We start from the raw sequence: 17130 nt of genomic DNA, 5'->3' as shown, positions 1-17130 counted from the left end.
TGAATGAAATATTCTCATTGAATACTTTGCTCTGTACAAAGTTGAATGTGCTGACAACAAAATCACACAAAAATCATCAATGGAAATCACATTTATTAACCAATGGAGGCCTGGATTTGAAGTCACCCCCAAAATTTAAGTGAAAAAAAACACACTACAGGCTGATCCAGCTTTGATGTAATGTCCTTAAAACAAGTCAAAATGAGGCTCAGTATTGTGTGTGGCCTCCACGTGTCTGTATGACCTCCCTACAATGCCTGGGCATGCTCCTGATGAGGTTGCGGATGGTCTCCTGTGAGATCTCCTCCCAGACCTGGACTAAAGCATCCGCCAACTGCTGGACAGTCTGTGGTGCAACGTGACGTTGGTGGATGGAGCGAGACATGATGTCCCAGATGTGCTCAATCGGATTCAGCTCTGGGGAACAGGAGGGCCAGTCCATAGCTTCAATGCCTTCATCTTGCAGGAACTGCTGATACACTCCAGCCACATGAGGTCTGGCATTGTCCTGCATTATGAGGAACCCAGGGCAAACCGCACCAACATATGGTCTCACAAGGGGTCTGAGGATCTCATCTCGGTACCTAATGGCAATCAGGCTACCTCTGGCGAGCACATGGAGGGCTGTGCGGCCCTCCAAAGAAATGCCACCCCACACCATTACTGACCCACTGCCAAACCGGTCATGCTGAAGGATATTGCAGGCAGCAGATCGCTCTCCACGGCGTCTCCAGACTCTGTCACGTCTGTCACATGTGCTCAGTGTGAACCTGCATTCATCTGTAAAGAGCACAGGGCGCCAGTGGCGACTTTGCCAATCCTGGTGTTCTGTGGCAAATGCCAAGCATCCTGCATGGTGTTGGGCTGTGAGCACAACCCCCATCTGTGGACGTCGGGCCCTCATACCACCCTCATGGAGTCGGTTTCTAACCGTTTGTGCAGACACATGCACATTTGTGGCCTGCTTGAGGTCATTTTGCAGGGCTCTGGCAGTGCTCCTCCTGTTCCTCCTTGCACAAAGGCAGAGGTAGCAAGCGGTCCTGCTGCTGGGTTGTTGCCCTCCTATGGCCCCCTCCACATCTCCTGGTGTACTGGCCTGTCTCCTGGTAGTGCCTCTGTGTCACCCCAGGCCTGGATGCCACAAATAATAAAGGCTGTGTCTGAGAGCAGGAGGGAGGTTCCCTGGTTAGGGACAATTAGCATGCAGCACCTCCTGTCCCAGGCCAGTAGGGGGAGCACGCTGCCCTATAAAAGCTGGAACTAGGGGCAGGGTTAGAGAGACCTGGGAGACCTGAGACCGTGACAGAGTCTAGGCCCAGAGAGGAAGGGTCAGCAGCAGGCTGAGGAGGTCGTGAGGCAGTGGAGGAACTGCTAGCCAGGAACGTACGGCGCTGAGAGCCTGTCCTGGCAGAAAGGGAGAACTATCTACTGGACATTGGGGTCCGAGGCTGTAAAGACTCTAAGTCCAGCAGCAGAGAACCAATCCGCGAGGGATTTCATGTCCTTTGGCCTAAAAAGCCCGGAGGCTCCGCCACAACAGAAGGGACCAGCAAAGTCAAGAGAGGCCAGAGGTAAAAGGAGCCCAAGTTGCAAGCCATACGGGTGAGAATACACGGCACGCTCAGGGACGTGGGCTATTTTACCACTAAGAGGGGAATAGTCAGAAAGAGCATAGAGAGCACGGTAGGCCTACACCCTCACCCTGACCAGAGGGGCTTCCCGAGTGTTCTCAGACATCCAGGCCCCCTTCTAGCCGGTACTGTTGTTGGGTCATTACCATCTGTTACAATAAAGACCCTGAACTGTTTAAGCGGACTCTGCATTCTGACCATTGCGGCGGGAACTATCACCCCCAACATCCACCTACACTGCCCTGGGGCTACACTCCTCCCGTGGGGAGTTATACCATTCCTGTGTTGCTCACCAATACCAGCCCCAGCGGTCTGTCCTGCAGCGGCGGTTATCCCTGACCGCAATCCACGGGTGGCGTAGTCGGACTTTCACATGTATATATATATAAAGAGACTGCCACCATTTTTAGCTTGACACCCTGAGCATGGGACCGGGTTGACACTACTACCCCCATCAGCACCGCGCAACGTAGAGACCCCGTCTTGAGTACCCCACGGCCCAGGAGGCGAGTCACCTCCAGCCTCTGAACACTACGCTGACAGACACAGCAAACCTTCTTGCCACAGCTCGCATTGATGTACCATCTTGGATGAGATGCACTACCTGAGCAACTTCTGTGGGTTGTAGAGTCCGTCTCATGCTACCACGAGTGTGAAAGCACAACCAACATTCAAAAGTGACCAAAACATCAGCCAGAAAGCATTGGTACTGAGATGTGGTCTGTGGTCCCCACCTGCAGAACCACTCCTTTATTGAGGGTGTCTTGATAATTGCCAATAATTTCCATCTATTGTCTATTCCATTTGCACATCAGCATGTGAAATTGATTGTCAATCAGTGTTGCTTCCTAAGTGGACAGTTTAATTTCACAGAAGTTTGATTTACTTGGAGTTATATTCTGTTGTTTAAGTGTTCCCTTTATTTTTTTGAGCAGTGTATATCTATTATTTGGTAACTGAAAGCAAAACGTTGCCTTGAAAGTTTTACTCTTTTCTTATTCTTGTGATACTAGTACAGCATCTATATGTTGCTCTCTTTACTGATCATGATAGTGTTAAAGTGAATGCTTAGGCTAGATCTGTGACTGACTATAATTTGGCTTTTCGGTTCTAGGTGAGAGGGTACGCTGCTTTCGTCATTTTGTATAAAGTTTATTCCCCACACAGGCTCTGCTTCCCTGGAGGAATGCAGAATATACAATACCCACTCTTCCCTACCCCTTTTTATTTCATTTTTTTCTCTCTTTCACTTCCTTTTTCTCTCTTCTACCTAACCAACTCCTTTGTCTCCCTACTCGTCTTCTCCTCCGCCTCGCATCCATTTTTCCCTAGGAGGATCTCCAATGACATCAATCAATGTGGCATCCCTGAATGCCTGTGGATTGAATGTTTCACAAAAGAGATCTCAAGTTCTCTACGATATGCATTAAGCCATGTTCACACATTCAGTATTCTGTCAGTATTTTACCTCACTATTTCTAAAGGCAAAATCTGGAGTGGCGCGATCAGAGGAAAAGTATAATAGAAAGACGTCACTACTTCTGCATTCATCACCCACTCCTGGTTTTGGCTTACAAATACTGAGGTAAAATACTGACCAAATACTGAACATGCGAACGTGGCCTAAAATTAAGGTTGTTGCTGCAGAAAATGAATTTTTAAAAGCTTGGTTCCATAGTGCCAACCCTGAAAAAAATCAAGTGGGGTGTTGATTGCCATTCATAGGTCCCTCTCCCATGACCTTGTAGACTGTTGCGTTGACCCTCAAGGGCACTTTATCTTCCTCAAGCTTAAAATTAATTTTACCACAATCACATTTGCAAATTGGTACTTTGCTAATATACACTGTGTTTCAAATTATTATGCAATTAATATTTTCTCAGATTTTCCCAAATTACCTATATGAATTGCAGTCATTGTAATTTTCCAGTCCAATAACTATTAGAGTACAATTGAAAGGTTTTTGTACAAACTGCCTATGATAACAGGATATTTTAAAAAAAATAAAAAACTCAAACTGCACTCAAAATGCATGTTCCAAATTATTATGCACAGCAGAGTTTTCAACCTTTTCATTTTAATAAAGAAGAAAAAAATGGTCATTTTTGAAATTATAAGCATTAGCAGGTTATTACACACTGAAATCAAACAGTTTTCAACTCAAAACTTTATTCTAGGTGATGTAACATTTGCACATAGGACCCCTTGTTCGAAAAGAGCTTCTGAACTCTCTCGTCCATTGAATTTGTCAGGTTTTGGATGGTTTCTGCTGCAATTGTTTTGCATGAGGACAGAATACCCTCCCAGAGCTGTTGCTTAGATGTGAACTGCCTCCCACCATCATAGACACTCCTTTTGATGATGCTCCAGAGGTTCTGAATGGGGTTGGGGTCAGGGGAGCATGGGTGCCACACCATAAGTTTGTCCCTTTTTATGCCCATAGCAGCCAGAGATGCAGATGTGTTATGTGCAGCATGAGACGGGGCATTATCATGCATGAAAATTATCTTGCTGTGGAATGCACGGTTCTTCTTCTTGAACCATGGAAGGAAGTGCTGTTTGAGAAACTCAACATACATTATGGAGTTCATCTTTACCCCTTCAGGGATCCTAAAAGGGCTGACAATCTCTCTCCCCATGATTCCAGCCCAAAACATTACTCCACCTCCTCCTTGTTAGCGCCGTAGCCGTATTTGCATGGGGTGTCCATCAACCAGCCATCCTCCACTCCATCCATCTGGACCATCGAGATCATTTCATGCATGATAATGCCCCGTCTCATGCTGCACATAACACATCTGCATCTCTGGCTGCTATGGGCATAAAAGGGGACAAACTTATGGTGTGGCATCCATGCTCCCCTGACCTCAACCCCATTAAGAACCTCTGAAGCATCATCAAAAGGAGTGTCTATGATGGCGGGAGGCAGTTCACATCTAAGCAACAGCTCTGGGAGGGTATTCTGTCCTCATGCAAAACAATTAAAGCAGAAACCATCCAAAACCTGACAAATTCAATGGACGAGAGAGTTCAGAAGCTCCTTTCAAACAAGGGGTCCTATGTGCAAATGTAACATCACCTAGAATAAAGTTTGGAGTTGAAAACTGTTTGATTTCAGTGTGTAATAACCTGCTAATGCTTATAATTTCACAAATGACCATTTTTTTGTTCTTTATTAAAATGAAAAGGTTGAAAACTCCGCTGTGCATAATAATTTGGAACATGCATTTTGAGTGCAGTTTGAGTTTTTTATTTTTTTAAAAATATACTGTTATCATAGGCAGTTTGTACAAAAACCTTTCAATTGTACTCTAATAGTTATTTGACTGGAAAATTACAATGACTGCAATTCATATAGGTAATGTGGGAAAATCTGAGAAAATATTATTTGCATAATAATTTGGAACACAGTGTAGGTTCAGTGCTGGCTTGCAAATCATTCCTAGCTACTTTGTCTGAATTCTCTGAGGGAGTTTTGGTGGTGGTGGTGTGGGGGGGGGGGGAATTTAATCTTAATTGGACTTATCTGTGGACTCAACCTTAGGGAGCGGCTCTGTCCCGCAGAGACAACTGTACTATCTGTACTACTGCGCCTAGTAGATGTCTGGAGAACCCTAAGCCCCCATACCAAGGACTATACTTTTTATTCTTCATCTCACAATTCATGAAGCCAAACTGATTTTTTCTTAGTAAGTGATTGCATGTTTTTCTGGCAACCACTTCCATCCATTGGAGACATAGTGATCTCAGATCATGCACCCATTTTCCTTTCTTTAACCCTCCCAGATACTGCTGGTTGTACTTGGACCTGGCGGTTAAATGATAACCTACTGAAAGACATGTTTTGTGCAACTACGATTAGGGACTTCATTGACTCCTTCATCTCTATTCACTCCTCGGACGCTACCCTTCTATCTACTCAGTGGGAATCATTGACATGTGTTATTCAGGGTATTTTAACCAAATACATTACCAGGTTGAAAAGAGAGAGGGAGTCCACAATCTCATCACTTCTCCAGCAGATCCATTTACTAGGGACTGAACATAAACCGACTCTATCCCATACTTCTCTGGCAGAATTGACTAGAGATAAAGAAGACCTGAAAGCTCTTCTAGACCAAAAATACTTGAAATATAGAGAACAATACAGGAGATACTTTTACGAACATGCAGATAAATGTAGACACCCACTCTCCAGGTTTCTTCACTCACGAAACACTACCACCTATATTACTTGAACTAAAAGAGCTGATGGTTCAGAAACTAGTAATCCAGCAGAAATGCTAGAAACATTTAGGACATACTATGCCCAACTTTACGACATTAGAGGCCAGTTTGCTTACATGGACCTCCAGTCCCTATCAGACTGTAGAGAAACATATGTGAAGGAGACTGCTTTACCAGTATTGAGCGCATAAACTATAGAATGTCTAGAGATTGATAGAAATAAGTATTTGATACACTGCTGATTTTGCAAGTTTTCCCACCTACAAAGAATGGAGAGGTCTGTAATTTTTATCGTAGGTGCACTACACCTGTGAGAGACAGAATCTTGAAAAAAATCCAGAAAATCATATTGTATGATTTTTACATAATTAATTTGCATTTTATTGCATGAGATAAGTATTTGATACAATAGAAAAACAGAACTTAATATTTGGTCCAGAAACCCTTGTTTGCAATTGCACAGGTCAGACGTTTCCCGTAGTTCTTGACCAAGTTTGCAGACACTGCAGCAGGGATCTTGGCCCACTCCTCCGTACAGATCTTCTCCAGCTCTTTCAGGTTTCGGGACTGTCACTGGGCAACATTAAGTTTCAGCTCCCTCCAAAGATTTTCTATTGGGTTCAGGTCTGGAGACTGGCTAAGCCCCTCCATGACCTTGAAATGCTTCTTGTGGAGCCACTCCTTAGTTGGCCTGGCTGTGTGTTTCGGGTCATTGTCATGCTGGAAGACCCAGCCACGACCCATCTTGAATGCTCTTCTTGAGGGAAAGAGGTTGTTGGCCAAAATCTCGCAATACGTGACCCCATCCATCTTCCCTTCAATATGGTGCTGTCTTCCTGTCCCCTTTGCAAAAAAGCACCCCCAAAGTATGATGTTTCCCCCACCATGCTTCACGGTTGGGACGGTGTTCTTGGGGTTGTACGGGGAGTGGAGTTGATACCAAAAAGTTCTATTTTGGTCTCATCTGACCACATGACTTTCTCCCATGCCGCCTCTGGATCATCCAGATGGTCATTGGCAAATTTCAAACAGGCCTGGACATGTGCTGGTGTCAGCAGCGGGACCTTCCCTGCTCTGCAGGATTTTAATCCATGACGGCGTGGTGTGTTACTAACGGTAATGTTTTAGACTGTGGTCCCAGCTCTCTTCAGATCATGGACCAGGTCCTCCTGTGTAGATCTGGGCTGATTCCTAACCTTTCTCAGAATCATCCTTACCCCACGAGGTGAGATCTTGCATGGAGCCATTGAGGAAGATTGACAGTCATCTTGTGTTTTTTCCATTTTCTAATAATTGTGCCAACAGTTGTTGCCTTCTCACAAGGTGGTTACCTTTTGTGTTGTAGCCCATCCCAGCCTTGTGTAGGTCTACAATTTTGTCCCTGGTGTCCTTAGATGGCTCTTTGGTCTTGGCCATGGTGGAGAGGTTGGAGTGTGATTGATTGAGTGTGCGGACAGGTGTCTTTTATACAGGTAATGAGTTCAAACAGGTGCAATTAATACAGGTAATGAGTGCAGAGCAGGAGGGTTTCTTATAGAAAAACTAACAGGTCTGTGAGAGCCAGAATTCTTGCAGGTTGGTAGGTGATCAAATACTTATTTCATGTAATAAAATGCAATTTACCGTAATTATGTAAAGATCATACAATGTGATTTTCTGGATTTTATTTTTAGATTCTGTCTCTCACAGGTGAAGTGTACCTACGATAAAAATTACAGACCTCTCCATTCTTTGTAGGTGGGAAGACTTGTAAAATCGTCAGTGTATCAAATACTTATTTTCCCCACTGTATTAGCGTTGCAGAAGTTGACTCTGTGAATACTTAGTCTCCAAATGGTAAAAGTCCGGACATGATGGGTTCACTTCAGCTTTTTATAAAACATTCTTACATGCTTACCCCCTTCCTTTCCAGGGTTTTCAATTGTTTAGCTGATAATGCGGCTTTGTACCTCAATCATTAGAGGCCCACCTGAGTGTATTACCTAACCCAGGGAAAGATGCCTCTACACCTTCTATCTACAGACCTCTCTCACTGACCAATGTAGATGTAGCGCCCCGAGGGTTCGGCCGCTACAGGGGTATTGCACCTCAGACCAGAGGTGTGATATTGCACTCCCAGGTAAGGATGGAGTATGGACCAGGGCTCAGTTAGCTGCATGCAGCACACACACCCCATTTCCCAGGGACAGCTCAACGGTGCTCCCACTAGACAGAAGTGCAGGCACGACCGACCATGTCCCTGCTGGAGTGGGGAGGGAGGTGTGGAACACCCAGTGCTGTAGGGGCAGATAGGGGGCGGTTCCTGAGCGTAGGAAGGAGCTCATTGGTTGCTGGTCACCTGGGCTCATGGCTAGAAGGAGGTATAAAAGGTGGGCACCATCTTAGAACAGTGTTCAGTCAGAGAAGAAGACAGGGAGCAGCAGCTCAGGCTGAGTGCTGCTCCAGAGGCAGGCCTAGAGAAGAGGCCGGAGCCTGAGAGGAGAAGGAGAAGTGGGCCTGGAGAAGAGGCCAAGGGAAGGAGGAGAAGACAGGACAGGAAAGAAGGAGAAGAGAGAAACAGAAGGGCTCAGGAACAAGAAGGTGGAAGGGACCCTAAAAACCCACGAGAATCCAGGGTGAAGGGTCAGGCAGATTAAGGGTACCGGATCCCAAGTTGGTGGAGGAGAAACTACCCTCAGCCAAAGACCGGTCGTCGTGATCATATATTGGTGCGACACCTCATCAAACCTGCTAGGAAGGCACCATATAGGACAGCGGAGAACGGGGCCCACGTTTAACCGCACAGGTCCGCGGCAGCTGGACAAAAGTGGGTCACTGGTGAGGCAGGCCAGAGAAAGGATAAAAGGGGGTCCTGTGCCATGCTCCTGAACTGCCTGGGGGTTGACCGAGCCCCTCACCTGGTGGACGCAGCACGGCTCGGGCGGTCACTGCTGGCCGAAGTGACCTGGAACAAACGAACTGTGAGTAAAGACCCTGGACTGTAACTTGTCGTCTGTGTGCTCATTCGCGCCTCCAGCACTATTAGCAACGGGACTCGCACTACCATCACCCCCACCATCCGCTACACTGCCCTGGGGTCGCACTCTTCCCGTGGGGAGTCACACCATCCCAGCTGCACACACCATCAGCCCCAGCGGACTGCCTTGCAGTGGCGGTTCCTAATAACCGCAATCCACGGGTGGCGTAGTCGGACATTGTCTGAAGCACGTAGCAGACTACCATTGGTCTGACCACCCTGAGCCGCGGGACCGGGCCGCCACTACTACCCCCAACATCTCCCTATCGCCCGGTTCCGCGTGCCCCACGGCCCAGGGGGCGAGTCATAGACATTAAATTGTATTCCAAAACCCTAGCAAATCGATCGGCTCCTCTCCTCCTGTCTCTGATACATACGGGCCAGGTTGGATTCGTTCAGGGGCGTGAGTCGAGGGATAATACTATTAAAATGTTGCTACTGACATTTAAGGCCAAATCTATGCCTGTGCTCATGTGTCTTCTATCGGTTGAAGCAGAGAAAGCCTTTGATCGGGTTGACTGGGGGTTCATGTCAGTTGTCCTTAGACAGATAGGCTTAGGTCCTCATTTTCTCTCTCAGATCCTGTCCCTATATACCTTTCCTACTGTGAGAGTGCAAGTCAATGGGTCCATATCCAGTCCTATACCTATATATAATGGAACCCAATTGGGGTGCCCTATGTCCCCTCTCCTATACGTTCTCATTATGGAGCATTTGGCAGTAATCATCAGAAAGAACCCCTGATATCAAGGGCATTTCAGTAGGGCAGACAACTTATAAAAAGGCCATCTACGTTGGCGATCTCCTGCTTTATGTATCCCAACTGCATATCCCCTTTCCCTCTATCATGCAAGAGTTTGATCATTGCAGCCAATTGACGAATTTCAAAGTCAACTATACTAAATCAGAGATACTAAATATCTCCTTCTCACAAGCACTTAAAGTCCAGATTTCTCAGAACTTTCCCTTTAAATGGAAATCTAGTTCCCTGTTGTATTTGGGAGTCCAAATATCTGTGGATAGTCGGATCCTATATCAATTAAACTATCGTCCTCTTTTGGACAACATCCCTAAAGATTTATATGAATATGATAAATCACAACGCTCTTCGTTTTGGTTGTGGCGCCCAGCTGCGCTTGGTACCACAGATCCTAGAAGAGTGCATTAATGGAATCCTCCACAAGAGGCCCCCATAAACATTCACACATCTCCACCTTCCACCTCAGACCAGCAGAGGGAGCGCGTTAGGGATATAAATAGGGAAGGTGGAGCTAGGCAGTCAGTGTTAGTCTGGAGTGCACAGAGAGTGAAAAGCTGTGTGTGCAGAGAAGCATGTGGGTTGCTGTGTAGGCAAGCTAGGCCTCCAGCGGTCCTGAAGCCCAGTCTAGACTCAGGAGCTCAAGTGAATGAGCCCAAGGTATGCCGACGCCTGTAAGAGCGGTGAAGAGCGGCAAGCTGCCGTTAGTGTAAGTAGCCTAGTGAGGGCCCGAGCGTGGCCGAAGGCGAGTGGAAAGTGAGTAGCATTGGGTGCAGAGAAGCTTACCAGCTCACGCCGAAACATATACTGGACACCGGGTCCGAGCTTACCGGGATCTCTACGACCCAGTAAGGCATAACCGGAATCCCTGGAGAACTACAGGTCCCAGGTTCACCAGAGAGCTGATATGTAACAGAGCCAGGAGACACATAGGCCCCGTAAGCTGGGAGCGTGCACTCCAAGAGAAGGCCCTACCACAACGTCAGCCGGTGCAGGACAGGGATAAAGTTAGGCCTAGCTTCAGGGAGGTCAGAAACTTACTACGCAGAAGCAAGAAACAGGAGGCCCTACACCCGCTCATTGGGGAGGATCCTGATATGCACCCTTCACCCTACAGTGCTCCGGGATGTGCCTGAATTACCACCAGTAAAAGGTACTGAAGCAACTACTGTGTCCATCCCCGTTCTTGCTCTGACCCGGCTGGGTCTTGCCTGTCCTGTATCCCCCTCTCCGTACGCTGCCCTGAGGCCTAGCTCCACCTGTGGGGAGCTATACCATCGAGCTGCCTTATCACTGGCCTCAGTGGACTGCCGCAGCGCTGGTGATTCTCACCAGAAACCACAGGTGGCGTCACGAACTTTCATAAAATTAACAAACAATCCCCTTTTAAAAGCTGACCCCAGGGTACGGGCCCGGGAGCCGACCACCGCGACATCCCCAAAGGCCAGGCAGAGGCCTGGGTACCGAGTCGTCCCCATCCCCCTGGGCGAGTCAGGGTAAAATAATGCCATAAAAATGGATGTTTTGCCAAGATATCTTTATGTATTCCAGACTATTCCTATTCGCCCTCCAGCAATTTTCTTTCGCAAACTGCATTCAGCAATAATTAAATTTATATGGGGACGTACAAAAGCTATGACAGCATGTAAAATTCTGATTTGTCCTAAACATTTAGGGGGAGCTAGACTTCCTGACTTTAAGGCCTACCATTCTGCTTTGCTTCTTCTTAGGGCTCTAGACAGGCATTTTCATAGACAAACTCAATAATGGGCTTCTATTGAACAACAGAGTATTAATACCCCTTTAAAACATCTCCCCTGGATTAGCCTAAATCATAGACAATACACAAAAAATGATTCTGAACTTTTTAGTTCTTTCTGCAAGGCGTGGGATGCATTTATTAAGAGGTCAATACTATATAGACCCTGTAGTCCCCTCTCTGCCTTATTTGGTAACCCAAATTTCCTGGTTGGTTCTTGTGTTACGTGGCGCGGAGTGGTAGCCGTGGTTGAGGTCCTCATCTTCTGCGTCCAGACATGTTATATAAAAATGGGGGTCCTGGCTGGGTGTGTTGACTTTGTCTACGGGGATGCTAGCAAGGACGCAGGCCACATCATCCCAGTGACGTCAGCTGGCCAGGACCATAGGTTGTAGAGTTCAATGAGGGAGACCACCACTCATAAATAAACTGTCTTTTACTGAACAATACTGTAGGGAAGAGTATTCGCAAATCTTCATGGATGTTTCTCTTAACACAAAGAACATCTTTATACACATTATTTCTCTATTTCTAAAGTCACTCGGTTCAGTCTCAGTTGGTTCCTCTGCCTTCACCACAACCCAGCACAGTGCTTCAGGAGATTCTCTTGTCCCCAATAACAGCACTACAGTCCAGTAAGAGCGAGCCCTATTTCTCAACCTGCGGTTTCGCATACTTTTCCCCTTACGTCAGCTACTTCGGCCACTATGGCCGTCACTTAGCTTCTCTGCTTGCTGACACCTCAGAAGTACCACATGGGACACTCTCTTCATCTCGCGTTCCCTGCTCTGATTCTTCCTGTTACCTCTTTGACTTGCAAACTTGGGTTTGTCCCGTTGGGCCTCCTGCGTAGACACTGTCTCTGGAGAATGACTCACTCCTTCTATCAATTTTCCTTGTCTCTACTCTGGATCACGCTATCCATTGCCTCGGTCTCATCTCACTTCAGGGACACCCACTTCAAGCGGCTCTGCTCTCTGGTCAGACCGCAGGTCTGCTTCTGCTGCACGCTGTGCCCCATTTCACTCCTGACAGGAAACCCACTCTGTCCCTCACTTTAGCCCCTCCCACTCTGGGCTAGTCCCAATCATTAACTCTAGCTCTCCCTACTTTTAGGCAGAACACAACACTTTTACTAATGACATGTAATTTAATTAACAACACTAAACACTTCATGCATTTAAATGCATTACAGCAACACACATGTCTTCAAGGGGGAACGTGGGCAGAACTTCCATCTTCTTACACTCGGAAAAACAAATTCCTGATATGGAAGGCTTAAGAGGATACGTGGTTCTTTCATGTGTTATCAGGCGCTCATCTTCAATCTTTCAGGGACCAACAGGTTTGTGCTCCATTAGTTAATCTCTCTTGGCTCGAATATTCTCAATTGAAATATGTTAGAACCCTCCTGTTTGTTTTTTCCATCTTGTGTTTTGCGGTCACGTGACCACCTGCCTTTATATTCCAGCTCCGCCCTTCTGGTTGTGCTGGACTTCAGTGTTTGACTCTTTCTCTAGCCTGGTGCTTCGGTGCCTTTCTCTGTCAGTTCGCTTGGTCCTCTGGGACCTCTACTACTTTTTTGTCAGTTTGTCTTTTTGTGTTCTGCAACAACTTCTCTGTTTAGGAGGTGTCCCATTTTTGTTCCAGTCCTTAGTTCTTTTAGGGACCCCTCCCTTAATGCTATAGGTCTTCGTTCAGACTAGCTGAGGACTAAGGCGGGTCTGTTCGCTAGGAACAGGCTGCCTGCTACATTGTAGGGATTCAGCTTAGTCTTACTGTAGGGACAACTTTCCCCTATCTTTCCTTAGTACATGCTGCAGATCATAACAAAATAATTCCTTAATTCTCACGTGGTACAGAGCTCATATCAAGATACCCCCACTTCATTTGAGGCCTTGTTTCTTTTGGAGTCCTCCCCCTCGTGCTATCTCTCCGATTTACAATATTTTAAACCAAGAGGACAATAGTGGTGTCTTGCACTACGTTGAATTGCAAAAAGGACTTCGGCACTCCATAAATGAATATATAAGAAATATTGCATCTAGACTGATGTCACTTTGAAAAATGAAGGTTTTTTGCACATAATTTGGCCAATTTATGTGTGCCCATCAACCATGACAATGTCACCTTTGTATTTCGTATAATGGGTAACTACGCTACGCTACCTCTGGATATGCCACTCTTGGGCTGTAAGCCTGTATGGACAATATGTCTCTGCTTGGGCTTTAAACCTACAATGTATGGGCTGGTAGAGCTAGTGAAAACCACCTGTGACTGAATGGGAGGGACACATGGTCAGAAAAAAGGCTGTCAAACTTCTAATAGTGCATAGACATTGCAGCAGGTACGTGTTCACACTATTAGAAGTTTGACAGCCTTTTTTCGGATCATGCGTCCCTCCCATTAATTCCTTCTATTCATTCACAGGTGGTTTTAACTAGCTCTACCAGCCCATACATTGTAGGTTTAAAGCCCAAGCAGAGACATATTGTCCATACAGGCTTACAGCCCAAGAGTGGCATATCCAGTGGTAGCGTAGCGTAGTTACCCATCATACGAAGGTGACCTTGTCGTGGTTGATGGGCACACATAAAATGGCCAAATTATGCGCAAAAAAAAATCATTTTGTAAAGTGACATCAGTCTAGATGCAATATTTCTTATATATTCATGTATGGAGTGCCGAAGTTCTTTTTGCAATTTAGATTACTTTTTTTTTCAGAGCACCCGAATAGACCAGTGAGCGACCCCTCTCTTTTCTATTGCACTACGCTGAGACATGGGAGAGGGAACTAGGCATGGAAATCTCATCACAGGAATGGCAAAAGGCTTTCCTGTTCTCTCTTAAGATGTCGTTTGCATGCAGGGCACAGGAGAAAAAATTCAAAATACTCTCTGGGTGGTATCTATGCCCCTCACAACTGCACAAGATCTTTCCTAATGTATCTGAGATTTGTTGGCGCTGTGGAAGCGACATAGGGACAATGTCCCACATCTGGTGGAGCTGGCCGAATATTCAACCTTTCTGAGGTAAAATTTTCCAGATCAGTAACTCTCTAAGTGGTCAGATAGTGGCTAAAAGTCACAAAGTTGCCCTGATTTCCATTCTTCCTAAATCCATTAAAGCACAGAAAAAAACATTCTGTGACACGGCCTTACAGCCGTCAGAACAGTTTTTCCACGCCATTGGAGGTTCTCCACCACGCCTTCAGTGTTGGAATGACAGCAGGACATGCAATTGCCTTAAGTGATGAAAAAACTTTCAGCTGAAAACCCGGATGATTTTGGGAAATTCTGTCAGATATGGCACCCATGAGAAGAATTTAGGGATTCGGAGAACTTCCACACCCTTTTTTCCTGAGCTATGGCTTGGGTCTGTCCAGTGTGGCATCCCCTTCTCTTCCTGTCCTCTGTCTTTTTCTTCGACCACCACCTCTTCCCCCCCACTTTTTTTCTTGTTTCAGCCCACGGGACCTATATCATCACTATTGGATGATCCATATATTGAGAATTAATGTACGATGTTACTCTATCGCATATTTGTAATTTGATGGTCCTGTGTAACTGTTATCTGCTTATTGTTTAAAACGTAATAAAAACCAATTAAACAAAAAAAAATGCTCCATTTTCATGAAAGATCGTTAGCTTGAAAATGTTGATGTTTTTGAATGCATCAGATACCTCTGTGTGAACATAGCCTTAGACTACAAGAGAGAGAGCCATGTATATGTGCAGACACCAACAAATAATCATATAAGGATCGAAAGGGATACACTGCCTTTGGGGTATGTACACATGATATCTTTTTCAGGCAGATTCTGCCTGCAACCGGCCTGAAAAAGCCCTAAAAAAAGACCCCAAAAAGAATGAACGTATGCACAGCAATGTCAAAACCACTTGCTGATTCTGTTTAAATACCTTAAATGTTAACACAATAAAAAGCCTGCAATATATCATTTGCTATACCTTGAGAGGCCAAAATCTGAAACTTTTACGGTGCCATTTTCAGCAACTAAACAGTTCCTGGCAGCCTGTAAAAAATAAGAAATGAGGTTATTGATAGTTTTATCATTTTTTTGTCATAATTTTTTATTAAAAGTAAACTCCAATTTCAACCATTCATGGCTAAGATGGGAATGCGTGTCTTTATTCAGTGACAGGTGGTCAGGACAGCTGCGCAGTCTGCATTACGCTGTTCCTGCAACTCCAAGAGAAGTCCTTAGGAGTTGCAGAGAAAGCGTAGTGCAGCACGCTGTGCTGTTTCACCAGTTGCAAAACTAGCATTAGGTTATGGGCATGTAATGTCTTTTTCAGGTGGATTCCGCCGGGAACCCACCTGTAAATGTGCTGCAAACCTGCTTCAAAAAATGAACAAAATGCACAGCAATGTAAAAACGACATAGCTGTGCACATGTTCTGTCTTTTATTACTTCTTTTAACCGTATCACGGTTTGGAAACTATGAAGTGGTTAAATGTTCATTTTTTGGGGTAACTTCTGCGCAAGTAATAGTTTAAATTGCAGAAAAATGAAGCCGCTGCAAAAATCAATGGCAAAACCACGGGTGAAGCCACTTCATGAAAAAGACAGTAGGCTTTTTCCTGCAGCGGCTATGACTAGGAAAACCTTAGCCGGCATCTTAGAAATGTCGTGTGCACATGTCCTTAGGCTATAGAGTCTTTTGCTGACTTTTTGGAACAGAAACTGAGTAGAGCCTCCAGGTTTTTGAGGAGTTTTGAGTTTAAGAGAAGGATTTTGAGACTTTCCCCTCAGTTTCCGTTCCAAAACTTTGTCAAAAAACTCTGCGCACAAGCTTTTCCCTAGCTCCAATTCACTTTTATGGAGTTGCATGCTCAGTGTCGTTCAGCCCGTTGTTTTTTTCTAAAACTGCATAGAGATAGATATTCCCATCTCAGCCATTTATTCAGCCATCCATACTCCTTTTAATGTTTAATGTGAATTTTTTACCAAATCGCGGTGGAGAAACTGTTTGGACTCTAAATAATTCATTGCCGCGCATACGTCCCTGCACATGGACAGGAGGTCTCCTGCTCCCACATGTGGACGAGCCTCTTTCAGGTATGACAGCAGGCAGCCATGAGAGAGATACTCGGTAATTATAAAGATTGGCCGTTGTTTCGTGCAGACTCCATATAACTGAACTAAGTTTTCATGTGATAGTTTCCTATAAGGCAAACACACTATTATTAACAATAAGATAATATTATACCTAGTAATCATGTTCATCGTTTACATGTAAGAGTCAGAACAACAGCTTCCAGCTCTAGAAAACATGGCGGTTCCACCTCAGTATTGAGACACAGAGCCTGGTTATCAGTGAGATCGCTCTCGCAGTATTCTGCGTTACCTCTCTCAGGATCGGCCCATATGGTGGACTCACATACGCAGGGCACAAGAATATTTAGAGACACACACACTTCCAGAAGATCTCCCAGTGAATACCAAGGTCTTCATCAGGTCTCAGGTCACATAAGCTCAGGGTCTAGGCCACATTTGATGACTCTCAGGTCATGGCAGTAACTATCAGTACAGGCCATATTTGCTTTCACCATCTCATGCCGCAGCCACACTCAGCCGTCAGTGAAACATGGTCTGAGTATGAACCATGATGTCTGGACTGGCCACGGGGTTCGCGACCCAAACTCAATAGCCTGAAATATGTCTTTGAAGCTGTCAAGTTCGGATCAGGAGACCTGAAGCCAGTTCCTGCATCGTGGA

At 45.6% G+C, this 17130-nt stretch overlaps 1 protein-coding gene across 1 annotated transcript in view; it reads right to left on the bottom strand.

Moving 5' to 3' along the window:
* Positions 1 to 17130, bottom strand: part of BTK (Bruton tyrosine kinase) — a 303555-nt gene that overhangs the window by 37932 nt on the left and 248493 nt on the right. Inside the window, exons 15-16 of the mRNA XM_073639658.1 lie at positions 16360 to 16576; positions 15359 to 15423 (exon numbers count right to left, since the gene is read on the bottom strand). Of these exons, the coding sequence (XP_073495759.1) occupies positions 15359 to 15423; positions 16360 to 16576 (282 nt within the window). The remainder of the gene's footprint in view (positions 1 to 15358; positions 15424 to 16359; positions 16577 to 17130) is intronic.

This window comes from Phyllobates terribilis, unplaced genomic scaffold, assembly GCF_046119375.1.
Source record: "Phyllobates terribilis strain yellow unplaced genomic scaffold, ASM4611937v1 Scaffold_7__3_contigs__length_470593459, whole genome shotgun sequence".
In the NCBI taxonomy this organism is placed as follows: Eukaryota; Metazoa; Chordata; class Amphibia; order Anura; family Dendrobatidae; genus Phyllobates; species Phyllobates terribilis.
The sequence above is the reverse complement of the archived record's forward strand: the minus strand, read 5'-3'. Positions and strand labels throughout refer to the sequence as shown.